The following is a 25,557-nucleotide window of genomic DNA, read 5'->3' as shown; positions in this document are numbered from 1 at the left end:
ACTGAAAACTAAATATTTTTAGTTATTTTATATTTTCCGTAACGTATAAATGTATTTTTTTATATGTAGACAGGTTGGAAATGTATAAATGACACGAATACCTATTTTTGGTCCTTAAAAGTAAGGTAGTACTCATTTACAAAGTCGCAACCAACAATGCATGACTTTAGCTCCTACTTTAAGCCGACTCAAAGGAACTGTGTCTTTTATCAAAGATCCCCCTTTTCACAGCGCTAAAGTCACTGGCACGAGGCGACTCAAAGTAGTCCACCTTCCGTATGTTGGAGACCAGCTTGAAGTAATTGGCAATGATTTTGTCGACGGCTTGACCCTCAAATGCGGTGGCCAACTCGTTTTCACAGCGTGAGACTACGTTTGTGAGCAGGCCTCCGGACCGGAAGTACGCTATGTTGATTTCTCGTTTGACCCACTTGCAGATATGATAATGGGTGGCTGGCTCGAAAAAGGGAAAGATCTCGTAAAAGTGCTCATAACTCTCGGCCATTTTGCGTATCTCAAGTTCACCCAACTTGGGAATGTCCAGGTGGTTCCGTCTGATGATATGATATGGGTCGTAGTGCTCCGAGAAGTTTAGGAATCGAACTGCCGGCCAGTCGAGATTCAGAAGGGTGTTGTATAGCTTCTTCGGGTGGCCCAGGATGCCATGGGAAATGTCAATCAAGCGGAGCTGCGATCCGGGCACCACGTACTCAATCTCAAGCTGAGCAATGCGAGCATCAGTGCCCCTATACTTGCGCTTTCCTATCCACAGAATGGGCAAATCCTCCATCGCCACGTGCTCCAGCTCCTGGACCAGCGGAGAGATCTGGACGCGATAATTGAGGTTCCTGCTGTTTCGGCCGTAGAGCAGACTTCGCTCCGCCTCCGTGAACTCCAGGTACTCAGGGCGAACGGAAACAAAGTGCTCCGACCGGAAAAGGCGATTCATCTCCATCTCGATGACGAAGTACGCCCGGCGATGCATGCAGATCCAAACTATTTGGATGGCCACAGCCAGAAAGTGCTCATGGAAGTACTTGTCGTGGATGGTTGCCGATATGTTGGAAATCGGCTTCATGTGATAGTACTTGGCCATTTCTCCCTCGCCCTTGATAACCTCACAGTAGTTTCGCGCTAACAATATGCGTAGGTGGCTCAGGTAAACGGAATAGGTTTTCTTCATCTCGTTGGTCTGCGCGCTCTGAATCTGGGCCATCTGGCCAGAGAGCTCATCTCGGCGAATCAGCACGAACTCCACCAGGCGCAAGTAGTACTCAAAGTATAATATCAGGGCGTGGAGCACGGACTGCACCTCCGGCTCATGCATGAATTTCACGAACTTGTAGGTTAGAAACTCCTTGGGCATCAAGAAGAGCACCAAGTCTCGAATGTCTCTTTGCACCACTGTATCACTGGTGTTGGTCTTGGCGCGCACATACTCCTGCCGGAAGATGAGCTCCTCCTCCTGGTCGATGGTGCGCAGGAACTTGTAGCCATTGGTGGTGATGTAGCGCTCTCTTGCGTTTTCCAGATCGTTGTGCGCCTGGAAGTTGAGGCAGTCCTTCTCCGAATCCCATGACCACTTGCCGCTGAAGTACTTTGGGGCGTAGTTATCCACATGGACTCTCTTCATCGTAGTCACGTTTACCAATCAGGATCGGGCTGTGTCTTGTGTTCTTACAGTGTATTTAGTGCTGTGTACGTGATGAAGTTTAGTGGAATAATGATCATTTCCTAAAGCCCTGAAAGTGAAGTTTTATTCCCGGGCTCCCACCTAGGAAACCGATAGCCTAGAGCGGATACCAAAGTCATTTCATTTCCTGCATCTATCTATCTATGATGCCATTTATGATAGCAGCCTAGCTCTTGTTGAGTTTCGTGTAAATTTATTAATATGGAAGAAATTGCTATTAAAGTACAAAATTAAGTTGATTTTCTTGACGCCTTAAGTAGACTAAATCGCGACGAAACACTATTACGAGAAGACGATGGAATTACATCCACATCTTTATCCTCCTTGCGTATTTTCTTCATCAACTTAAAATAGTTGGAAATGATCTGATCGACCCTAAGTGAAGATGTGCTCTCCAGCTCCTTTTCGCAGCGCGAGACCACGTTCGTGAGCAGACCGCCGGACCGAAAGAACGCTATGTTGATGTCTCGTTTGACCCACTTGCAGATCTGATGGTGGGTGACTGGCTCATGAGCCTTGCAGATCTGGTAGAAATGTTCATATCTCTCGCTCATTTTACGCATCAGAAGCTCACCAATCTTGGGAATTTGCAGGTAAGGTCGGTTGATTATATGGTACGGATCAAACTGCTCCGAAAAGTTCGAGAAGCGTACAGCTTCCCAGTCGAGACTGAGGAGCGTGTTGTACAGAGTCTTCGGATGGCCCATGATGCCGTGCGATACATTTATAAAGCGGAGCTGTGATCCAGGCACAATGTACTCCAGCTCAATCTCGGCAATGCGGATATCATTTCCCCTGTACTTGCGTTCGCCTATCCACAAAATTGGCAAATCCTCCTCAGGAACCAGCTTAAGCTCCTGCACAAGCGGCGAGTCCTGAATTCGATAGTTATAGTTCTTCTTGTTCTTGCCGTAGAGAAGACTGCGCTCCGACTCAGTGAATGTGAGGTATTCAGGGTGGGCGGAAACAAAGTACTCCGACCGGAAAAGGCGATTCATCTCCATTTCGATGACGAAGTACGCCCGCCGATGCATGCAGATCCACACAATCTGGATGGCCACAGCCAGAAAGTGCTCATGAAAGTACTTGTCATGGATCGTTGCTGATATGTTGGAAATCGGCTTCATGTGGTAGTACTTGGCCATGCTGTCCTCGCCCCCGATGATGCGGCAGTAGTTACGGGCAACAAGCATACGATACTGGCTCAAGTATACCGAAAATGTGCGTTTCATATCATTCGTCTGCTCGCTCTGCACCTGACCAAGCGAGCCCGACAGCTCATCCCGACGTATGAGTATAAACTCGACCATTCGCAAGTAGTACTCAAAATATATAATCAAGGAGTGAAGCAGCAAGTGCGTATCCCGCTCGTACATGAACTCAACGAACTTGTAGCTTAGAAATTCTTTAGGCATCAGGTAGAGAACCAAGTTTCTAATATCTCCGACCACCACAACGTCACTGTAGTTGCTTTTCGGTAGCAAATACTCCTGTCGGAAGATGAGCTCCTCCTCCTGGTCGATGGTGCGCAGGAACTTGTAGCCGTTGGTACTTATATAGCGCTCCCGGGCGTCCTCCAGATCATTATGGGCCTGAAAGTGGAGACAGTCTTTCTCCGAATCCCACGACCACTTGCCGCTGTAGTACTTTGGGGCGTAGTTATCCACATGAACGCGCTTCATGATGGTTGGCAGGGAATATGAGTATAAATGTATAAAGGCTTTTTTTAGTCAACAGCTGTGCAAAATAGGTGTCTTCTCCTTGGGAGTTAAATGTTTATATGGATCAGACTGACTGAACTATAGATGCTGCTGCGACTCTGAACATTTGATAGACCAAAAAAGGGTCCAAGGCGGCGTGACTTTTCTGTCAATCTGCATTCACAGGATTAATATTTTCCGGTACCACTCGTATTTGGGTAAACGTGGTTTCCCGGACTGTGCTTGGCATGCTGCGGCGCAACAATGCCGATCCGGTCATACGGCAGTTTATCCTGCGCACGGCAGTCCTCAATTATCTTGGCAAGAGTCTGCGACAGCAGTATAATGAATATTGCGTTTTGAGCGTGAAGATTGGGAGTGATCAAGAGCTTACGGACCTGCCGACTGTTTCCGAGCCATTTGAGATGCAACGGGTAAAGACGGCTGCCACCCATCGTCTGCTGATGCGGGAGTACCAAGAACTGTTGGCCTACATGATGGACAAGAGCGATCTGTGGGACAGTCCGGAGTACTTCAAGGCCAAGGCGGCCCTTGGGGCGGCTATCCACAATCTACGGGTTTGTGCACCCACCACACCATTGGACTAAAACCAGCCGAGAGGGACATTTGCCAACGATAAACAACAATTCCATTCAATCAGTATATATACATACATAGTGAAACGATCCCCGAGCGACTTAACTACTTGTAGAAGGGTATCTCCACGCGTCCGGATTTCGTGTTAACCGCCTCCCAGCAGGTGCACGCAAAGGTGGAGCGGTCCATGTGATCGGTGTACAGCTTGCCCTCCAAGTGATCCATTTCGTGCTGTGCTATCCTGGCATTCCAACCACTCAGAGCCAGTTCGCTTTGGTTTCCTTCTTGGTCAAGGCCTGTTAGCTTCACACCTTCGAAACGCTCAACTTCGGCAGAGTATCCTCGCACACTCATGCAGCCTTCTGGATGCTTCAGCTTGGTGTAGTTGGTCACTGTCAGGACGGGATTGATGAAAACCTGTAAGAACCATTGTATCAGATGGGTTGGGACTCCAAACACGGCTAGCTAAGACCCAATCTCACAGTCAGTGGCAGCTCGGACATTTGCCGCGCCTGGTAAACTGCCTCAGGCAGCTCCTTTCGCACCCGTCCCTTGAACTCCATGGCTATGATTCTGAGGGATACGCCAATCTGTGGCGCCGCAATGCCCACGCAGTCGAACTTCCTCAGCACCTTGACCATCCGCTCGACGATGGCCTTGAGCTCGGGGCTATCCAGGTGCTCCTTGGGCACCAAAGCCGCCTGCTGCCTCAGAACAGGGTCTCCGATCTGGGTGAAATGGTTGTATGGCGGCAAGTTGGTGCGCTCCGTGGTCCACAGTTGCTGGTACCACTTCCTGAACGACTGACTCGCGGCAGGACTCGTTCCGAAGGATCGACCTTGTCCCAGTATCGCTTGGCAAACTTTTATCCGTGGTTTCAGGCGCATTTTGTGTAACGTTTAACCTCCTTTATTTCAATTGTAAAGAATACAGTTATACAACACGGTCATACTGGCCACCTGACCGGCTAGGGATGTCAAAACACTTGCCTATCGATATATCGGTGTTCGGATGTTCGATTTGGCGCACTTTTTAAATTTGTATGGAAAACCTAAAAAACTGCTCACCAAAATCATAAATAACAATTGCACGTGAGCTTAAACTTGTATCTTACACATAGGATTTGTTTTTAACATTCTTTTTAGAAGTTATTTAAAAAGTGGTGCATTCAGTTTACAAGTGTAGTTTATTTTCAAATAATATACAAATATTGTGTATAAAACGCCATAAAAAAGTGAAAAAACAGCTTAAAATGGATACATAACTTTGAAATTACAGTCCGCCCTATTCGGAACCAAGTTGGTAAAAGATTACTTGTGAAACCAAATGGCGGATCGACCCTCAGCCGCGTTTATCTGCTCCCAGAGGTTGCACTTAAAGGTGGAGAGATCCATCTTATCCATGTAGATAGTTCCGTTCAGGTGATCCACCTCGTGCTGAGCGATCCGTGCACTCCAGCCCTCCAGTTCCATTTCCGACGCAGTGCCCAGCTTGCCGATTCCCCGGATCCGGACCTTATCGTACCGCTCCACCTCGGCGGAATAGCCACGCACACTCATGCAACCTTCTGGATGTTTGTTTACTTGGCTGCTGATTATCTCCAGCTCCGGATTAATGAAGACCTGCAGCAAGTGATTTATGATGAGAAACCACGGGATTTGGGATGCACATTAGCAATATTTTTGAATGCACAACTTAAGTTCATAGAATACTACTAAAAACTACATAAATGTAAATATTTTCCGAATGTTCAAGTAAATTATTACTTACGGCCAAGGGCAGAGTGGACATTTTGCGCTCCTCGTAGATTTCCGGCTTGAATTGCTCTTGCTTTCCCTCTCGGAATTCCATTACGATAATGCGCAGCGGTATTCCCACTTGGGGCGCAGCCACGCCCACGCAATCGTAGTGACGTAACACCTTCACCATGCCCTCAATAATTTGGTTGATCTCCACACTGTCGATGTCCTCAGTTGGAACCTCTTCGGCCCTTTGGCGAAGTACAGGATCCCCGATTTGGGTAAAGTGACGATATGGCGGAGCGGACATGATTACGGGCGGAAGATGTGCTCCTCTACTGAACCGTGTCTATCGAGCAACTACTGCATAGAGCTGTCGAGGTGGACAGATTTTGATACGATAGCCTTATCTGCGGATCAGCTGATCTGCCTTCGAAACACTGGGAACGAAAAGTCTACGTCTCGCATTTCAAAGCGGAAATATGTGCCTTAATATGAACTAATAATATTCCAAAAATTATATTAGATATATTTTTAACATGCCAAGAATGCAAGACTAATAAGTATTTTATTCACGAAATTATAATTTTGAAGTATTTTAAGTCGCTGAAAAACCTAAAGGATGTGTGGCCATTTACCCACGCACCCATTTACCACAAAAATTAATCGAAATAGTACTCCTGCGGGGTATTCTTCTGGCGCGGCGAATTGAAGCCCCCGATGCGCGAGGAGGTGATGCTGATGTTGTCCGGTTCATATGGCGATCCCTTGCGCAGCCTGGACTTCACCTTGAAGTAGTTGGAGATGACCTGGTCGACCTTGGTTACCGGGACCTTTTCGGCCAGTTCCTTCTCGCACCGGGACACCACGTTGGTGAGCAGCAGTCCCCCGGAGCGATAGAACTGGACGAGCTTGTCCCGCTTGAGCCACTTCCTCAGGATCTGCAGGCTGTGTGGCTCGTAGATGCGATACACCTTGTAGAAGTGCTCGTAGTTCTCGCTCATCTTGCGCACTTTCAGGGCGTCGATCTTGGGAATGTCCAGATGCGGCTGGCGCATGATGTGGTACGGATCGTAGCCCCGCGAAAAGTTCGAATAGCGAACTGTGGGCCAGTCCAGATCTAGAATGGTGTTGTACAGATCCTTCGGATGTCCCAGTATGCCGTGTGCCACGTCGATCATACGAAGCTGTGGCCCCGGCACAATGTACTCCAGCTCCATCTCGGCAATGCGCTTGTCGTTGCCTCGGTACTTTCGCTCGCCAATCCACAGGATGGGCATGTCCTCCTCCGCCACGTGCTCCAGCTCCTGGACGAGCGGCGATACCTGGGTGCGATAGTTGACGATCTTATGGTTACGGCCGTACAGTAAACTCCGCTCCGCCGGCGTAAAGCTTAGATACTCCGGACGAGCCATAACGAAGTGATCGGACCGAAACAGACGGTTCATCTCCATCTCAATGACATTGTACGCCCGGCGATGCATGCAGATCCACACGATCTGGGTCATCACGGCCAGGAACTGCTCGTGGAAGACCCGGTCGCGACTGGTATCCGAAATTTTGATAATCTGCTTCATATGATAGTAGTTGGCCATGTCGCCATCTCCCTTCAGGATCACACTGTAGTTGCGGGCCACCAGGAGTCGATACTGACTGAGATAGATCGAGAAGGTCTTCTTCATCGCGATGGTCTGATCGCTTTGGATCTGATCGGCCAGCTCATCGCGTCGCACCAGCACAAACTCCACCATCCGCAGGAAGTACTCGAAGTAAATGATGAGCGCATGGATCAGACGGTGAACCGCCGGCCGGTGCATGAACTCCACGAACCGGTAGGTCAGGAAATCGCTTGGCATCAGGAAGAGAACCAGGTCGCGGATGTCGTTGATCACCAACGTGTCAAAGTCATAGGTGCCCGTGTCCCGCACATAGGCCTGCCGGAAGATGAGCTCCTCCTCCTGGTCGATAATGCGCAGGAACTTGTAGCCATTGGTGGTGATGTAGCGCTCCCTGGCATTCTCCAGGTCGTTGTGCGGCTCGAATTCCAGGCAATCCTTTTCGGCGCTCCACGACCACTTGCCACTGTAGTACTTGGGTGTGTAGTTGTCCACATGGACTCTTTTCATGGTATATATATTTTTTTAATATTTTAAAATATAATTATGTTTTTTTTAATGGTTTTCGATGTCATGTGTTTCCATCTATATTAGTTTCTATCATTAGTTGTAAAATTAATAGAAAGTTAACTGACAGGATTTTAAATGAATTTTGATTACAGCATTCGCAGATATGAAAGGAAGATATTAAGGCAGATATTAAGGAAGCTTAAAACATGCTTATAAAATAACTTTTCAGCTAAGTAAATACCTTATAAAATCCCTTTTATTAAAGTATATTTGATTGAATTTATTAACAAGTAAGTAAACATAATCTCCCAATTTAAGCTTCGTTAATGTCTTTTGCCAAACTAAATTTCGTTTATCAAAAGAAGTTAAGAGAGTGCCTGAACCCTAAAGCTTTTTGTTTATAGTCAACATTTGTCTAGAAACACGGACGAAGCTTTCATGTTTTCTATTGCAGCACTCGGTGATGTGGCTTAACTTTGGCTTTAAGTTTAAATAAATTATTTGCTGTTTTCAGGCTTAAAAGATTACAAAGTGTGCCAAACTTACTAACTTTTGAGCGTAGGTGTCTGCACTCAGTTTATTACTTCTTTGAAAAGCCGTAATGTATCAATGTATCTTTTTAAAATAAAATAAATACACCAAATGAAATTTCACATTTAGTTTGTTTATTTACTCATACCGTTCAAAAGGCTGCTCATTGGCGCAAATAAATTAAGTAAATGGCTGTTTAGGTTTTTCAAGTGACACATTTAAGTGGTGCTTTCAGACTAACTGAAAAACAACTTGGTCTTCAAGATAGAAACTAATGTGCAGTTCTTTCAACTTAATGAACTTAACTCGTTGGAATCGAATGATGAGGGGATAAGGGGCTTAGGAAAACAGAAGAGAAAACCAACTTTTGTTGTTTGCAGCATTGTTTTCTTTGACATGTTGTCAACAACCGTGCTGCAATTCCAGAACTGGTTAAAAGCCGGTGAGCACTTAACGCTTGAAAGGCTCACATAAAAATAGGCGAACCATCTGACCATCTGCATTCTAGTTTGAGTATTTTCTATGGCTGGAATATTTTTAGTTCTTTGTACATTGCGAATCATAGCTGAAAGTCTTAATGAATGTAAGGCTGGTTTGAAATTACATGGAAAAGAACAAGGACCATTCTTAGCTGCTTCTTGTTCTTCGGTAAGGGCTTAACACGGATGAAAAAGAAAAATGTAGGACATAATTAAAGATAACCTCAAGGGAGGAACAAAAAAGAACGTAAAAAATCATAATCATGAAGAGGAAATACAATGAGTTTAGGGTTTCCTTTGCGATGGCATTAAAGTGAATCTTATGTAAAAATACATTCATGAATTAATAAACTTAAAAGGGTTGCTTAAAGTATTGAAAGCTTCTGCTTTTTCGGGTTGTCATTCATTTTGCGCCATCTTTTGTTATAAGTCTGATATTCAAGGAAATATGGTAAAGAATTCGTAAACACTTTAATCACTTTAATTACAAGAGTAATTTCAAGGTATAATTGCTTAAACAAGCGTTGCGATTAACATGCGTTCCCGTTAACTGAGTACGAAGCACACAGTTTCAGATACATATGCATAAATAAGCATTTAAATGCGTTATCCCCCCACGCGTAAATAATTTAATTGCATGTGAGCCGTCTCGAGTGTTGTCATAAAAATGAAATGCAATTAATACTCGATACGAAATCAACAGCCAGAACAGGTGCCAAAAATTGCCTTTAATCATATTGTTCAATGTGGAAGCCCGTGCCGTGGCACATCACGTATACGCAATGTGGTGCAGAAGGCAACAGCATTTAAGTGAAAGTCAGGAAAAGGAGGGGAAAAACAGGAGAGGCATGAAAATCTGAAAGAGCTGGAAAACCGGCGATTGCAACAGCTACAGAAACTCAGCCAAGCGTAACTCCCAGCCTCGTCGCCTGAAATCTGGCTTTGTCCTTAGCTCCTTCGTTCACCTGGCTTCTTGAATGGCTCAGTCGGCGGCATTTATGGCAGCATTTATGGAAGTCCTGGTATTGGCTTCAGGGTTAGGCGGCATCTAGCATCGTTGGTAAAAATTTATTAGCCCGCTGATTTATTTGTTCAATTGCATGTCGCACGGCTGGAAAGTCACGGTATGATTTTGATGGGGGTACGTGCCACACAAGGCACATTTAATGTCTTGCCACCGAATGGTGTTTTAAATTTAACTTTTTTGGGGTAGTTAAGTGTTTCAGAGAGCTTAAGCACTTGGTTCTATATTTACCAACCATATATGTCCTGCTTTTTTTAGAAATATGCTTTTAAATAATTAACCTTCTTTGAGCCCACCTGCCCAGCTCACATGTCCCTAATAATTTCAAATGAATACTTAATACGGAGACCTATTATTAACTTTCAAGGCTAAAGATTTGACAGGACTTGACATAAGCTGACACCCTGATTAGGTAGGTTGATTGTGGAATATTTCCAACCACCTTAATTGCCAAAAAGGATGAGCAGTTCTTATTAATAAAATGCAAGGTATCCATTAAGTATTATTGTTGCTCAAATGCACAAGGATCTGCCAGTTCAATCAATCAGCCATACATTGTCGATGGCACTTATATTTCGAGTCTTTGTCATGACAACCTGGGATGGACGTTTTAATTGGTTCAATAAGTAACGACATTTCAACCATGCAAAGTTGCCTAATGGAAGTCATTAAAATTAAATTACATTTACATTTTGAATGAATTTTCTACGGCATTACAGGGTTGGTTTTCCAAAGAAAACATAAACGAAACCAAAATTAGAAAATGAAAAAAGTAATTGTACATATTGATATCAACTTATACAATATTTTATTTTCCTGAGGACAAATACACTTCTTTCGCATCAATAAATCTGTTGTGAAGTTCACAGCTAAGTTCAACTCATTCGAGCGTCAATAAAATTCGATTGTCCTTCTAATTGGATTTGCTATGACTTCCTTGGGGCGCACTTCCGATCAGAATTTGCCATTCTGTTCGTGTTGTGGTTTTGCCGGCTATTGGCACTGTCAGTTTAAATCTCTCAAAAGTTATTGCTGCTGTGGGTGGCAGGCTGGTTGATGGGCATTTGTAGGACTTTTAATGCCAAAGCCTATTATGACAGCAAGCTGGGCTAATGATATCGAGTATGGCCAAATTTCCTGATGCCGACATTTGTGTAAGCAAGGTCTTAGTTAAATGCGTATATTGTCATTGATTATTGCGGATTATATGGCAGGCGAACAAAGCGCAGTAATCGCTGACTCAATAACATATTCTAAAGAAAGCTAGGTAATACGCCACCACTTGGATTCGTCTATTCATGGCGAAACCCTGAGTTTTTTGGCCGACTCATGTTTATTTAATGCCCGACTTTGTTGTTTGGCTTTAGGCTTTAGGCCGTGTTTGCCAATGTTTCTGCACGTGCTGGCTTTTCAGCGGCCAAGTCTAATTAAAATTCACTAAAAGCCTCAGCCACAAATGGCCCAAAAAGTTGCCCCAAAGCGCACACAGCGCACACAGCGCACACAGAGCGCCAGAGCTAAATACATATGTAAACACATCATCAGGTGCAAAGGTGGGCCCACTTAATGAGTCTGGTGACAACGCAGCACGTGTCATTGATTAGCACTTGAGTCCTGGCCAGCATAATTCCCATTTAATATACATGAGCACTGCAGACTCTCCTGAGTGGTTTCATTAAGGGAATTGTGTATGCACTCGATTCGTTATTCCATCACAGCTCAGCACTTAAACGTATTATTGAACTGAGTTCGTTTCAGTGATAGAAAGTAATATAAATTGTAACGTTACACTTTTTTCCCGCAGTACACCCGCCTGGTTAATCAAATATATATTTAAAATTTCTATTTAATATACATGTTCATAGCACCCAGCAGGTTGCCACAAACGGGGGGTGGTGGTATCAACGCGGACGAAGATGAGCAAGCCAAATCTCCCGCCACGTCCCTCGACGGGTCCACGCAAGCCGACTGGCCCACGGTCAACTCTTCCACCCAAGCCAACTCAGCCCGCTCCAGCTCCCGCTCCTGCTCCTGCTCCTGCGCCTGCTCCTGCTCCACCGCCGCCGCCTGAGTCGTCGAAGCCACCTCCTGGTGACTCCACGGGTTTGTTGAGCACGGCCGTGTCATCGGTTCGTTTCCGGCAGCGCTCCGCAGTGGACGTGAGGAAGAAGCACCTGGGTTGGGTCTACGTGATCCACACGGTTCTGTCGTCCTTCGCCGTGGTTCAGCTGGTGGTCCTGCGGATCTGCAATCAGGACTTCGCGGAGCTGATCAGTCCCTCGGTGCCCAGCTTCGTGTGGCTGCTCCTGGCCGTCGGATGTGTGCTCATCATGGCCTACGTGTACGTGGCCAGCCAGTGTCCGTGCAATGGCCTGCTGGCCATTGTGGTCGTGGAGGTGGTGGCGATCTTTGTGAATTGCCACCGGTGGGCGCGTCTATCGCTGCCCTGGATGGCTGGTGTCCTGGTAATCGTACTGGTCCTGAACGTCCTGCTCTACATGATGGGCATCTATCTGCCGCTGAAACTGCTGCCCGGTAGCGTCGTCATGCTCGTCCTCACATTGTGTTGCATAGTGATTGTCGTTTCGATCTACTTGATTGTGTATCTGAACGGCAATCGCTATATGATGCGATACGTGTCGATGGTCAGTCTGATCTACGTGGCAGCTCTCATCCTCTTCACCATCCCCGTGGTCCACCAGCGAAGATACGTGGACACGGATCGCTCGGAATACGTCCTGCAGGCCACCGTTCTGGCCATGCTCTTTGTCTACATGATTCACCCGCTCTCCACGATTGTGAGGTTTGGCCAGTTTTTGGTAGATCATATATAATGTAAAATTGGAAGTGTATTATCTGTAATAAAGCGTAAGAAATGTAATGTTTTCTTTTTTTAGAGCAGCGTTTCAGCGCAACACCTTTTTTAGTTGGATATGTACAAGTGCGGAGCTTATGCAGCTCCATCACGCTTTTATAGTTCCGTGATTTTTCACGTATTTTTTCCTATTTGCCGACGTGTGCAGTTGTTTTGGCCAACATTGGCAAGCCCTAAGGCCTCCGCGTTTGGTTCGAAATCCGGTTATCGAACTCTCGTACAGAAGGATGTTTGCATGTGTATTTATGAATTGTGTGTGGGTGTAGATGCTCTTAGCGAGAAGATCCTTTTTGTGGCCATTTCGTGTTTTATCTAAGTCCTTCTAGCCGATTACACAAACAGCCGGCCAAAGGGAAACGGAAAGGACCCGCGGCGGAAATGGAAGTAAAATAAATAATTCCCAAGACCAGCCATATTTTTACGTATTTGTCTATCTTAGCCCTTTGCAGTGCAGGGATATTTTTGGATTTGCCTTCGTTTGTTCACTTCAATGAATCTGAAATCATCCATACCCTCTTCACGGGCCACTCAAAGTTGTATATTCAGTTTGGGTTCAACTTATGCTAATTTCATAAATTCGCTTTCCGTTGAATCGCTTTTAACTCTTTAAAAATAGTTTTTCCGGCAGAACTGGCAGCAGGATAATGGCCTCCAGAGGGTCTATTTTCACAGTCGAGAGTTTTGTTGTTTACTGAACCACAAGTTGGACATTAAAATGCAGTCCAAGGGCATTGTTTTTCCGCCGGTTGTGGATGCAAAACTGTGCGGGCTCCTGTGAGTCCAAAACATGCATGGTATTTTTATAAAAGTTCCCCAAATGTTTTCAAATAAAATGTTGCCACTGGCAGCTTGCTTTCTTACTTTAATGGATGCATTAAGCTAGTTTAATTTGAAAAATTGTTTTAGGAGTTAAAAATAAGTGTCTGTCCAGCATAAAAGACTGAAGGGCTTAAATTCCCGGTTTTATGCATATCAATTCATTCAGTTCATCAAAACCATTATTCTTTTATCCCAACCATATTATTCAGAGTCATGAAGACAAATTGCCCAAGGCGGCAGAAAAAACTTTACTCAATGATTAACTTGACATCAACATGGTCGTTATTATCATCATAGCAATGTGCTTGATGAGTTCAAATTAATCATTTGGGTGCAATGAATTCTTTGTCTGGAGCCTTTGTTCCGCACATGTGACATCTGTGGAATGTCGTACATTTCTGTTCAAAAACCCATTTTCCCCGCTCCATTATGCAAAGTCCTTTTGTGGCTGTTCCTTGTGTCTCTGAATAATAAGAAGCGAATCAGCCGAGACATCAAATTAATTCACAAAATTGTCCATTTGTCCAACATGTTGGGTCCAAAATGCGTTGGGCAAAGACGAATTTGGTAGGAATCCACAGCAATTTGTTTCACAAGTGGCGAACTCATTCATACGTAGCGGGTCTGGCAGTGATGCCAACAGGTAACTTACAAAAAAGGTAAAAATAACATTAATTTAAAACCCCTTTTTTATCCAAACGAAATGAAAATCCAAATAAAATTAAAAAAAATCCCTGATGTACAACAGGAATTGTATTATTTTCCCTGAAAAGAAATTGCCACTAGCAGTGTCGTGTTCTGTTGTCAGTTCTTCTGCGAGCAGGATTCTTTTCCCTTTGACGCATGGGATTCACCGCAAGAATGCCGTGAAATCAACTTTGCGACGTAATAAGCCAAGGGCAGGAATATGAGGAAAGGGTCTCAGGAGGCGGATGCCATAAAAAGTGGAACACGTCAGTAGTTTCCAGATGTCTGGCGAAGGCAGGACCTCGAGGAGGGGTGTTGTGTTCCTGTCAAGTTATGGGTCTGGGTGAATTGCAGAAAGTTGCCAACTATTCGACAAACGTCGGAACAGAATTCCTCGAGACAGACACACCAGCTGGTAGATGAAAGTTGAAAGTCACTTTCTCCTCGGGGGCATTAACTCCGCAGGGAAACTACTCCGACTTCAAAAAGTATATCTTTAAATCATTTACATAAGTTATGGCATACTCCTATGTATAATGTTTGCTGAATATTTTTGAAGAATGAAAACACACACCACAAGAACCCCTTGGGGTTGTCTTGGCCCACAAGTTTTCGGTGATAATTTCATTACATTTGAGCAAATGTTATCAATACGAATTAAATTCTGCCCTCTTGAGCAACGCAAACTTTGTTAATATATATCGAAACTTTGTTCAATCTAAATTTAGATGGCAGCGAAACATCATTTACACAGTACAATTAAAACTTTAACGATTATATGTTTGTCTTGCCAAATTGATGCGCGCCAAACTTTTCAAATACCAAAATGCCATGGCCTTTAAGCGTTCCTTGTGCCCTCCTTGTTCCTTGGGAATTTGTGGGCGAATTCAGGATTCCCAGCATGAATATCAATATTGACTTCAACTTTTCGTACTGTGCGAGTGCCGTAGGCGACTTCTGGGTCTCCAGTTTAGGCCATTTAATTGCGAGACTCTTGAGCCGCGACAAGCACTTCGAGGAACCTCCATCTGGGCGGGATTCACTCTTGATAAATGAGCTTAATCAGCTGTAGGCAGGCACTCAGCTGGTCCTCCCACCTGGCAGGTGAGCTTTGCCGAGGATTGGCGACAAGTCCCGATTCAGGGTTTGACAAATTAAAACACTCCTGCCACTCAGGAGGCTTAAATAAGGCAAGGCCGGGATATTTTGTCATTTTATTTGTTTGACTTCGGGAGCTAAAGTTAAATAACAACTCAGTTGCTGCCCGGGGCAAATAGGCTCATCATTGACGTCAGAATAGGGGGGTTGAGGGATCAGACTTAATCCTGTTGTGAGTGCGGCTTAACTTAAAACTGCCAAAGCAATTTTCATTTATGTTTTGGAGTGTGATATGGCAAAACTGTGCGCCATATGGCAATAATTCAACTTTATACCTTTTAGTTTTAATTGTAAAGCATATAATGCTAAAATACCCTTTGTATCAATAAAATGCCTATTATGTCGCATAAGCCTGCAAGGAGACTCCTTGGAGTCTTTTAGTTATAATTGCAGTTTAACTTTAATGAGTTCACCCGTCGCAAATTGTAATAAAAACGTCTCATACTAAATCTAGTGTAAACCCCGCATAGAGTCCAATTAGCAAACTTTATGTTCGAGAGCACTTGTAATTTTCCATGCCCTTTACCCCCTTTACTCCCTCTACCAGCTACCAGTTCAGCAGTTCGTGTTATCAAGTCAACGGGTGCCCCATGAAGTATGCAACAAGTTGTGCGAATGGGCTCAGTGAACTTTGCTCCTTTGACTTTGACCCTGGGGTTTTCACGACCGCTGTCATGGACAGCTTAACTCAACTATTTGTGTAGTGGTCGCCACTTCTCCCAGCTGACCGAATACAACTTAATGGCTTGACATCATCTAGCGGAAATTAGTTTTAGCCAGAGCGAAACCACAATTTGTGCAACAGCCGCTGCCGTTCTGGGGAGTTTCGGGGTTGGCCACATGAAGCACTAATTTGACAGCCAGCGAGGATGGAGAAAGTGAAATAAACTTGCCCGACGAGATTTAATTAAGCACTGACGGACGGAGATTCGTTGTTTGTGCATGGGATTGCGGTGCGCCGATATGTGGGTCCGATCCGGATTCCAGATTCCGGATCTCCGTACCCTGATCCATTTCGCTCGTTTCGGAACGACCTTGTTGACATTCGGTAGATGGCAGCTTTATTTAGCCTTATACTTCAGATATGCCATGCTGTGGTGGCTTAATTGATGGCCGGATAGATGGCACGCGTGGTGGTAGTCCTGTCAGTCCTGTCTTTTGCAGGCCAACTTTAAATTTGGTATGCTTTCACAGCCGGCACATGTGAAAAGTTTCTGCAATTTGTGGTCCTTTTGATACCAAATTGATTAAACTTTACAGATTTCAGTGGCACTTTTAGTGAAAATAATTGTGTGGTTATTTATATATTTGTTGATAAATAAACAAAAACCCTCTCTTCACGGACTAATTAAATATTTAATTCAGCAATTTCATTACTAACACCACTGAGCTGCACATCGTTCTGAAAGTCATTTAAAGGACATGACTGGCAGGCTCTCATTTCTGAATTGTTTGCTAATTTACAAGCACATGCATATCAATTATGTGAGGGCTGGTGTCCAAGCCCAATTGCAAAATAATAAGTGGCAAATGTGTTACATTGTCACCCCACTCACCCCACATAAGTATGATATTCACACGAATGAAGGACCTGGTCGAGACTCGGTCACTAACACTAACACCACAAACGTGTGCAGGACTCCTCGGCGGGCGGTCCATTCAGTTTATATGTGCCCTGGGCGCACTCGATGGGTGGCAGCATATTAATTTTGTTTGTTTTATTTCCATTTCGGAACGTACTGGCCAGTCTAAATACCGCTGGAAGTGTTGGTAATTGGCCCCACTTATGGCCATAACGGACGGAAAGCCAATGGGGTTTCTATACCTATTACTCGTAGAGTAAAAGGGTATGCTAGATTCGTTGAAATGTATTTAACAGAAGAACGAGTTTTTGTTTTAATTTATTATTTTATGCCAATGTCTCGACATGCAAGAAAAGAATTTTGAACCTTCTCGTTTGCACTCTCGCTAGCTGAGTAACTGAGTATCTGATAGTCGAGGAACTCGACGATAGCGTTCTCTCCCATTTTTTTGTGTGTTTCCCAGAAGAATCCGGTTCTTTTACAAACTGCCAGCGGGCGTTCGTAATAGAAATTTTTCCATGTTGAGCCTTTTAATTAAAAACTGACTGGTACAAACATATAAATATATATATTAAGAATTATTAATTTAAGCCAATATATATTAATGTGAAAAAATCAAATGTAATTAATTATACTCAGTACACACACTTTTAAAGAATAATATCAAAAATCCTTAATTTTCAAGGCTTATCTACAAAACGTCTCTACACGTACGAAGCAATATCGAAAATCGTAAACTACTTCACTAGTTTCCATAAGCGATGTCAAGGTGTCGTCTGCAACGCGAAGGAAAGTGCTTGATGCTTGAGAATGTGCGATGAAATACTTATTTTTTGGAAATTCCACAATAAATCGGGATATCAAAGGAATTCTTTTCACCAAGGCACTGACAAGGTGCTGTATTGACTGCAGTTGCGGAACCTCTTAGAACTGGAAATGAGTTTTTGGCGCTGAAGTTCCATTGCCAATCACATTTCACGTCAGTCGGCGATAAGCTGATTAATTGTTAAGCATTTGAATGCCTCTAAGATGACAGCTGATTCACCGGTGACAAATCGCTTAAGAGGCTGCTTTGTGAGCATGTACGAAATATATCAAAAGTCGTTACACATTTTCCTTGTGGGCCACGTGACGTATGCGCAATGTGCAGCCGTCTGTTTAATGATGCGCCAGCTTAATCCTGGCACACACACACAGTCACACAAACGCACACTTGAAACACATACAGTGGCAGTGCGAGGACATCGCAATGTCAGCAGCTGTCAGACTCGTTTTGAAGTTTTATATTTCATCAAATGCTGCCACATGGCGCTTCAGGATGAGGGTTTGCCAACTCCTCAGCGATGCAAAGATTATCAAGTTGTCAGACCCAGGAACATGCACTCCCATTGTCTGACTGCGAGTTAATCAAAAGATTTACCGAAGCGTCGGCTGTTGTAAACAACTAGGACCAAAAATTTAATTAAATACTCTCCTCGGTCTGCGACCCAAAAATAAAAACGCGCCACAATGTTGGGATTGCAAAGTGTTGATACCCACTAGCAAAAAACGAATCCTGTAAAAAACAAACATTTTACATATTTTCAGAAACTCATAGTAGAAGACTTTAGAGCTACTATATATAAACAACATTTTAAAAATTACTTTTTAATAATAAGTTAAAGCTTCTCATCAATGATTTCATTACCTATTTGTTAATACAGCTCCATATTGATCTCTTTAAATTCCCTCTTCAACGTTTTAAATAAAACTTTTTATGGCTCATAAAATGCAAATCTAGGAAGATCCCTTGGAGCTGGTTCAGCATACATTACAGGGTGGCTAAATAGAAAAAGCAGCCTAAAATAAATCACTAAGGACGAAAAAAGGCGCAAGAATGGGAGGGGAAAACAGCAACAATGGGGCGCCACTGCTGAACATTTTATCTCTTGGTCTTTGTCGTCTTCAGTTCGCTTTGCTTTGCGCGAATTTCGCGCTTGTTAAACATTTCACTCGCTTGGCTGCAACTGTCGGCAACAATGCAATGTCCGTCTGACTGCCACGCCCACGCAGCCGCCCACAAAAAAAACTAAGTCCCTCCAACAAACCCGATTTGATAAGGGCCGGGAAAGTCCATAAATTTCCAATGGCCATGACTGAGGGAAAACCGAAGTCGGAAATCATAAATGAAATTGTTTGCTGCCATTGGCAAATTCCAAGAAAATTGCCATATTTTATGGACAGAAACAGAATAAATAAAATTAGATTATTAAATTTTTTACCTCCAAAACGATTTGCGCTAATGTACATTATTTGGATATTTGTATAAATATATAAACGACCGATTATACAAAATAAATCTGAAATAATATATGGCAACCAATCATGATGACTAACCTTATAAACTTATAATTTAAATCTTAAATCTTGGCTGTAAGATGTATCACAATAAAGAGTATCCTATAACTTTTTCTCAGTGATAACTGCGTCCAAGATAAAGTTTTCTTTCTATTGCTATTGTGGTTGGAGGTCCTTTTTAGTTCTGAGGTGGTGTTTAAGTTATTTGTTGCCAAGCTCCGCCACTTTATGATTAATTGCTGATACCAGGTTCGCCCACAAAACAACTGTCAGAGTTTCGAGTAGCAAACGACCTTAAAAATACATGGAATACCTGGGTCCGAAAAGAAGTCCACCCGTGGAAGTCAACCCGTACGGAATAATCAAGTGTAAACAAAACGTGCAGAATTTGGGAAAAGGCGAGAGCTGGATTTTATGCTGCATCTGCAACTTTACCCTCGAGATTCTATGGAATCGCATAGGATATGGGATGCGATGCGTCATGTGTGTCCGTGTTGATGAGGTGCCAACTTGTGTCAGGAAAAACTGGAAATGAATAACTGCTAACAGCACTCGGTGTTTGCTCACCCTTTTCCCTTTGACTGCACCGGACGCAGGAGAGCAGGACAGCAAAGGATCTCCGATGGGAGGGCTGCTCCGGAGTGGAAAATCGTGGGTAAATATTAATGAAAGAAATCTAGATGCTAGCTACTTGTTTTCCAGCACACACCAAAACTATCAAACCGTGCTCTAACAGAATTACTCGTAAAACGTAAAACCAACAGGAGTTTCTCCAGCGGGACATGAGCTAGGAGTATTTTAAATGCTTTTTGGCGAAACGTAAATAATGTCAGGTGAACATTTAAATAAAACAGTGAAATGCGGAAAAATATACAACATTAGCTATAATCACTAAAAGCAGTAATCTTCTTTGCAGCTTACAATTTATTTGGCACACACAGGACATTTTTTGAGTAAGGTTGACTGCGTCGGCAAAGTGGCAGTGCTCTAAAGAATCAACAAATGTTCTTTTTCACATTTTAAACGTCGCAAATTATAAATGATTCAAGTGTGCACGTGTCGCTGATTAGCCGCAAAGGCCAGGAAAATTGGCTGCCGACCTGCGGACATGGAAAATATTACTCAAATCAGGGGGAGCAGACAAGCCGATTCAGCAGACGGACCGAGTCGAAGGCCACCTGACCGATGTCCAAACATTTGCACAATCACTTGACTTGGGACATCGGACCTGACCACCTTTTTCCAGTCAATTGCCCTTTGAACAGCGGTTTCCCTGCTCATTATTTATTTACATGCGAACATGGGTGCCGACTTGAGCCGCAGGCTTAAATGTCAAGGGGATACTCGCCAGCAGTGGGTGGCAGATCCGGAGAAGTCTTTTTATTCTTCAGCAGGAAGTGTTCAGAAGACATGATATTACAGCGTACACTAAATTATTTAACAAACCATTAAACTATAATATTGTATGTCGTTAAATTTCTGTAGTATGGGGCTAAAGACCATATATAGTACATAAGACTTTCGAAATGATTTATTTCTGTATTTCAATTAATCTGTGTTTGTGGGGAGTGTCCGAAAAGAAAACTGATAAGACCTCGTCGGGGCCAGATTTTCCTACCATGGCAGAGGACGCGAGTGTTTCCGCTGCCACAGGATATTCATGCATCATGCCACGTTTGATTTACGGCCTGCAGATGATGAAGCATACGCACCGCTGTGCGAAACAGGCAAAGAAGCGAAATCGGGCTGAATTTAATTGTTAAACATCCGAAACACTTTAAGGCGTCGTGCCAAGGGAAAATAATTACCCCGAAGGGTGACCCTAGTTTGCATAATTCCGTTTATTTATTCAATTTTTCCAGCAGCCGAAGATAAGCTGCTCGTCCCCTTTGCGGCCAGGTCAGAGGTCAAAGCCAAGCACGCTTTGATTTGGGCAAAATGCGTTTAAATGCTGAATCGCTGAGCAATTACAAACATGCGCCACCCCCGTAGTATTAGAAAAAAGAAAAACCAGTGGAAAACCAGCATCGCCCAGATTGAAAAGCTGGCGGGGAAATTCCTTTTCTATTTGCCATTCCGACGTGATCCCCGGGCGGAGAGAGTCGTGACTGGGAAACGGTAACGGGTGGACAGAAGCAGTGCTCTAATTTTCGCAGGATTTGCGAAGGATACACCCCAGGGCTGCTGTCAAATCGACGCAGGACATTAAACAAATAGGAAAATTTGCTCGCCCCTTGTTTAACTAACTGTGCAAATGATGGCAGCCGTTATGGAATCTCAATTAGGAAGTGTCGCTGCAACACGCTTTTCCTCGAAGGTTCTCTGTGGAGTTTCTGAAAATGTCGCCTTTAATTACACTTCATGTGCATGGCACATAAATTGCTGAAATGTTGTTACATTTTTCCATACTTTCAAAGCAAACCCTTCAGTTTTGTTTTCGTATACTTATGCAAATTTCACAGTAAGATCTCTATCTGTTTATGCAAATATTAAGCTCAACAGCATCCAAGTGATACGGAATTTATGCAAAAGCGAATTAACCAGAATATGAATTCGAGTGCCAAGAAAAAATGGAATTCAATTTGAATCCTTTGAGCGGGAAATGGCACAGAGGCAATAATGTTTGTCTGGAGATTCAGCAATGCGGAAATAATTAAATTACAAATTGTTCCGCTTTAAATAGTCATAATGATCATAATTTATATTAATCAGAGATAAAATTACTTCCACAATTGCAGAAATGAAAAACGATTCCTGCTCATGTTGGTCTGGTGAGTAGAGTAGTCTAAGAATATCGCGCAATGCACAGATTTGTTTGAGTTTATGAAATCAAATCAATTTCCTTTTGGCTAACGCACGTATCAAGTTCTTTTTTCGCCCTAAATAGGCACATTTTTAACCTTCTACAACCCAGTCTCACTTTTTGTGGGCTGAAATTTCTCGATTTCATAAGCAAATATACATTTGCAATTTAGTCTTCATTAACAAGCTCCAAAAATATGTACATCAAAGAAGTCAAAGAATCCCGGAACTTTGCTTCTTTTTTTGTAGCTTCTCGTTTCGGCTGACGTCTCGTATTTTGCATTTAAATGTCGAAATCTTTGACGTCAAGAGCAGTTTATATTTTTGGTTCACTCTTGTTATTATTTGATACGAATGGTACTTCTCAATGCCTTTGTTTGCAAGTAGACACTTTACGGTCGGGAAGCCAGAAATGTTTGCTATTATTCCACTGAGCCAAATATAAACCCTCCATGGGCATATCCTGTTCTATTCTGTATCTAGAGCAATCTCTGCTTTTATTTTTAGTATAGCTGTGGATTAAATTCCCTGTTTTCCCACAATCTGATTATGGTTTTGTTAGACTCCTGTTAGATTCCTGCAAATACCATAGTTCAAGTGCCGTCGCCAACTGCCCGGTCTAATTAAAATGCAAACTTTTTGTCGAAAGTTCGGCCATGTGAGAAGTGCTTTTGGGACAACTGAAGGCTTAATTAACTGACGATTTGGGTTTTATGGCCTGTGACTTTGACCAAGTTTTGTTACCCGCCACTAAAAGTTGGCCACAGCGCCTCTGCTTGCTGCTCGGTGGTCATTTATCTTCGGTATACATTTGGGCTTCTCTGACAGACAGCCGTATTAAAGGCAGGAACTTGGCCAAAAGAAAAAGGGCTCATTTGGGCCCATTCAGCTACATAGACATTGACCAGTCCATTTGGCCATGTCAGTTTATCTGTGTTTGCCCCATCGATCTGGCCATTACATTTGAAGTGTTATGGCTTGGACATCAGCACGTAACACGGGTTCTTTTTGGCCAACTTCGGCTTTGGCTATCTGGCTGTCTATCTGGCTTCAATGGAGTGGAAGCAAACTGGCTCAGCAAAAATAGCTCAGCAAATTCAATTAAAGAGTGCGCCTAGGAAAGTTCAATTACCATGTTTAAAGAGATTTTTTTCTCTGTCTTTCCAGTTACTCTTGCTGCTGCTGCAGAACTTAACATCTCGTCCTTTTTTGGCTAATTAAATTTGCAAAAGCTCCTGCTCGGACAACAGTATCGTTTTAGTTTTTAGAGTCCTGGCTCACACTCAATGACCTCTTGGCCGTGCTACTAATTAGTCTAGAAAATGTTTGTTATTTTAAGCTGCTCAGCCAGCTGACCCCTGTTTATATATTTAGGAGGGTCTTAAGGGGAATTTATTTGCCCTTCGTGTTCTGGAGTGCAACAAGTGCTGTTTCAACCTGAAAAATTCAGCCAGAGACGATGAGAAAACCCCACATTTTGTTGGAATTAGTGGGTGACTGCGAAAGGTCCCTCAGGCCATTTAATACTTTCACGCTTCTCTTTTGCAACTATTTTCCCTGGCTTTTCCTTAAGTCCCAGTGAAAAGCGGCAAAAGGAGAGCGCGCTAATGAAAAATGCCTTAAATAGTAATTATGCTGGGCGAATGCCCGGTTGTGTCTTTTAAAGTTCACTATTTCCCATCTCCTCTTTACTCTTTGCTTGGCAGCCAAGACTGCATAAATTTGCAATTTTAGTTTGTAATCAATTTGCGTTATCACCAGGGAGAAACATTTACGGAACGTGACTCCTTTCATTTCAAAATGTATTCCCCTCCTTTATTAACCGCTTTGATACGCACTTTTAAGCGAATTGCTCGGTTGGCAATTTCACTTGTCATATGCGGGAATTATATCATTTAATTAATGCCTTTTATGAAATTTCACAAACTGGCGACACATTTCCGCAGTCGAAAACTGCACCCCCATTTGCTGCCACATACAATTCCGATTCGGATCGTTTGCCCTTTTTATGATCCCATCAAAAGGCGCGCAATTAAAGAGCTTATGTGACGGGCTCGAAAAAGCGTTGGAAAACCCAGTTGAGAAAAAACCAGGCCGACATATGAGTGGGTGGTTTTCTCCTGCCCGCTAAGCTCGCAATTTGTCAAATTAAGTTTACGACTCTGTCGCGGCACAAAGCATTCCATTTCAATCACACAAAAACGCAAATTGCGTGTCGAACAAAACGAGACTGGGCCCAACACTTAACCCTTTCCCATCCTTCCGCTTTCACCCTCAACTTGGAAACAGGAAAAAGCAGTTAAAACGCTTAATTTATGCTTTTTGGGGGGCTCAAAGGCTCCCCTTTCGAGGGCCTCGTAAAATATCAGCCAGCTTTCAGCAGGCCGAGCAAATTGAATTATGTCGACTTTGCCGGCGATTTGACGGTGTGTCGTCTCGTTTGGCTGAGAAATTTTGAAAGGAAACTGCCACATGATTGAAGTGTTGGTATGGATACTGCACTGAAACAAATGAAACGTTGAAATTTTAAATAGAAAATGAGTAATGTGGCATCTTTGTGTATCTAAGACTAGCGTAGTAGTATCTAGAATATAGTAAAAGTTATGTTTATGGTCAACTTAATGCTGAAAAGTAAACTTAATTGAAGTATTATTTCAGCTAGCTTGTCTCCTTCTTATCCTCTGGATATCTTGGGATTTTAATTTTTTCTTTGTTTTTTATTCGGAATTTAATAGTAAATGAATATATAATACAAATCCACTTTATTTTCCTGTGTGTATATACAAAAGAATTGGTGTCTTTGCCCGGTTTGGTCTCACAGCTCAACGGCTTCCTGTTCAAATTTTTACGGCAGGACTTTCAAGGCTGCTCCTGTCGCCAGGAGCCTTTTGGGCCAAGTTTGCTTTGTTGAGGTCGCAGCCGGGTTGGGCATGAAAAAATATATGTTCAGTCTCAAAAAGCTAGAAAAGTTTGTAAAGATTATTAAAATTGGAGAGCAGAGGAAATGCCAAAATGAAACGGCAGCTAGGCGGACTTTCAATAAAGGCAATTGTCCATAACCTTGAGCAAAATTGATGCAACACTTGTTGAAAGCGCCCCCAAAACATCGCCCCATTAAACTTGGGAAAACACACCTCGAACGTGAGGCAATCTCAGGTGCTTTGTCAATTATTTTGCTGTCCAAGCATAGTACATACATAGTATGTACGTAAGTGCGGTGCTGTGTGGTTTGTTTTCGATTTGTCACGTTTGCAGCGTAAATTTGCATACTCATGTAAACGAATCTGGGCCGTCCCATCTGGCCGGAATACTACATGCTAATCCCGCAGCAATGTCACTCTCACACACTCGGTTGCTCAGTTCAGGTTCACCTAATTGCCTTTTTGGCCAAATGGCTTAGGCGCAAG

At 43.3% G+C, this 25,557-nt stretch overlaps 7 protein-coding genes across 7 annotated transcripts; 2 read left to right on the top strand and 5 right to left on the bottom strand.

The window, feature by feature from the left end:
* Window positions 1-9: 9 nt before the first annotated feature.
* LOC122619481 lies at window positions 10-1,768 on the bottom strand. Its single transcript, XM_043796452.1, has one exon. The coding sequence runs from the start codon at window positions 1,631-1,633 to the stop codon at window positions 179-181; it is 1,455 nt and encodes a 484-aa protein (XP_043652387.1). The 5' UTR covers window positions 1,634-1,768; the 3' UTR covers window positions 10-178.
* Window positions 1,769-1,794: 26 nt separating this feature from the next.
* LOC122619482 lies at window positions 1,795-3,380 on the bottom strand. The gene has a single exon (XM_043796453.1). The coding sequence runs from the start codon at window positions 3,373-3,375 to the stop codon at window positions 1,924-1,926; it is 1,452 nt and encodes a 483-aa protein (XP_043652388.1). The 5' UTR covers window positions 3,376-3,380; the 3' UTR covers window positions 1,795-1,923.
* Window positions 3,381-3,509: 129 nt separating this feature from the next.
* LOC122619485 lies at window positions 3,510-4,081 on the top strand. The gene has a single exon (XM_043796457.1). The coding sequence runs from the start codon at window positions 3,642-3,644 to the stop codon at window positions 3,999-4,001; it is 360 nt and encodes a 119-aa protein (XP_043652392.1). The 5' UTR covers window positions 3,510-3,641; the 3' UTR covers window positions 4,002-4,081.
* LOC122619484 (peptide deformylase, mitochondrial) lies at window positions 3,859-4,931 on the bottom strand. The gene is made up of 3 exons (XM_043796456.1): window positions 4,473-4,931; window positions 4,068-4,407; window positions 3,859-3,997 (listed from the first exon to the last, which is right to left on the bottom strand). The coding sequence occupies exons 1-2, from the start codon at window positions 4,875-4,877 to the stop codon at window positions 4,096-4,098; spliced, it is 717 nt and encodes a 238-aa protein (XP_043652391.1). The 5' UTR covers window positions 4,878-4,931; the 3' UTR covers window positions 3,859-3,997; window positions 4,068-4,095.
* A 226-nt stretch (window positions 4,932-5,157) lies between these two features.
* On the bottom strand, window positions 5,158-6,096 carry LOC122621202 (peptide deformylase, mitochondrial). The gene is made up of 2 exons (XM_043798988.1): window positions 5,761-6,096; window positions 5,158-5,612 (listed from the first exon to the last, which is right to left on the bottom strand). The coding sequence occupies exons 1-2, from the start codon at window positions 6,037-6,039 to the stop codon at window positions 5,301-5,303; spliced, it is 591 nt and encodes a 196-aa protein (XP_043654923.1). The 5' UTR covers window positions 6,040-6,096; the 3' UTR covers window positions 5,158-5,300.
* Window positions 6,097-6,258: 162 nt separating this feature from the next.
* Window positions 6,259-7,961, bottom strand: LOC122620811 (protein phosphatase 1 regulatory subunit 36). The gene has a single exon (XM_043798442.1). The coding sequence runs from the start codon at window positions 7,853-7,855 to the stop codon at window positions 6,392-6,394; it is 1,464 nt and encodes a 487-aa protein (XP_043654377.1). The 5' UTR covers window positions 7,856-7,961; the 3' UTR covers window positions 6,259-6,391.
* Window positions 7,962-11,655: 3,694 nt separating this feature from the next.
* On the top strand, window positions 11,656-12,770 carry LOC122621339 (transmembrane protein 163). Its single transcript, XM_043799173.1, has one exon. It carries the CDS (start codon window positions 11,806-11,808, stop codon window positions 12,721-12,723), a length of 918 nt encoding a protein of 305 aa, XP_043655108.1. The 5' UTR covers window positions 11,656-11,805; the 3' UTR covers window positions 12,724-12,770.
* Window positions 12,771-25,557: the final 12,787 nt, after the last annotated feature.

The sequence above is a fragment of the Drosophila teissieri genome, chromosome 3R (genome assembly GCF_016746235.2).
Source record: "Drosophila teissieri strain GT53w chromosome 3R, Prin_Dtei_1.1, whole genome shotgun sequence".
Taxonomy (NCBI): domain Eukaryota; kingdom Metazoa; phylum Arthropoda; class Insecta; order Diptera; family Drosophilidae; genus Drosophila; species Drosophila teissieri.
This window is presented reverse-complemented; position numbering and strand designations above follow the sequence as displayed.

Coding starts and splice junctions, on each gene's coding strand:
- LOC122619481 (XM_043796452.1), bottom strand. CDS start 1,633: ATGAAGAGAGTCCATGTGGATAACTACGCCCCAAAGTACTTCAGCGGC.
- LOC122619482 (XM_043796453.1), bottom strand. CDS start 3,375: ATGAAGCGCGTTCATGTGGATAACTACGCCCCAAAGTACTACAGCGGC.
- LOC122619485 (XM_043796457.1), top strand. CDS start 3,642: ATGCTGCGGCGCAACAATGCCGATCCGGTCATACGGCAGTTTATCCTG.
- LOC122619484 (XM_043796456.1), bottom strand. CDS start 4,877: ATGCGCCTGAAACCACGGATAAAAGTTTGCCAAGCGATACTGGGACAA. Junction 4,408..4,472: donor TGTCCGAGCTGCCACTGACT/GTGAGATTGGGT, acceptor TGGTTCTTACAG/GTTTTCATCAATCCCGTCCT.
- LOC122621202 (XM_043798988.1), bottom strand. CDS start 6,039: ATGTCCGCTCCGCCATATCGTCACTTTACCCAAATCGGGGATCCTGTA. Junction 5,613..5,760: donor TGTCCACTCTGCCCTTGGCC/GTAAGTAATAAT, acceptor CACTTGCTGCAG/GTCTTCATTAATCCGGAGCT.
- LOC122620811 (XM_043798442.1), bottom strand. CDS start 7,855: ATGAAAAGAGTCCATGTGGACAACTACACACCCAAGTACTACAGTGGC.
- LOC122621339 (XM_043799173.1), top strand. CDS start 11,806: ATGAGCAAGCCAAATCTCCCGCCACGTCCCTCGACGGGTCCACGCAAG.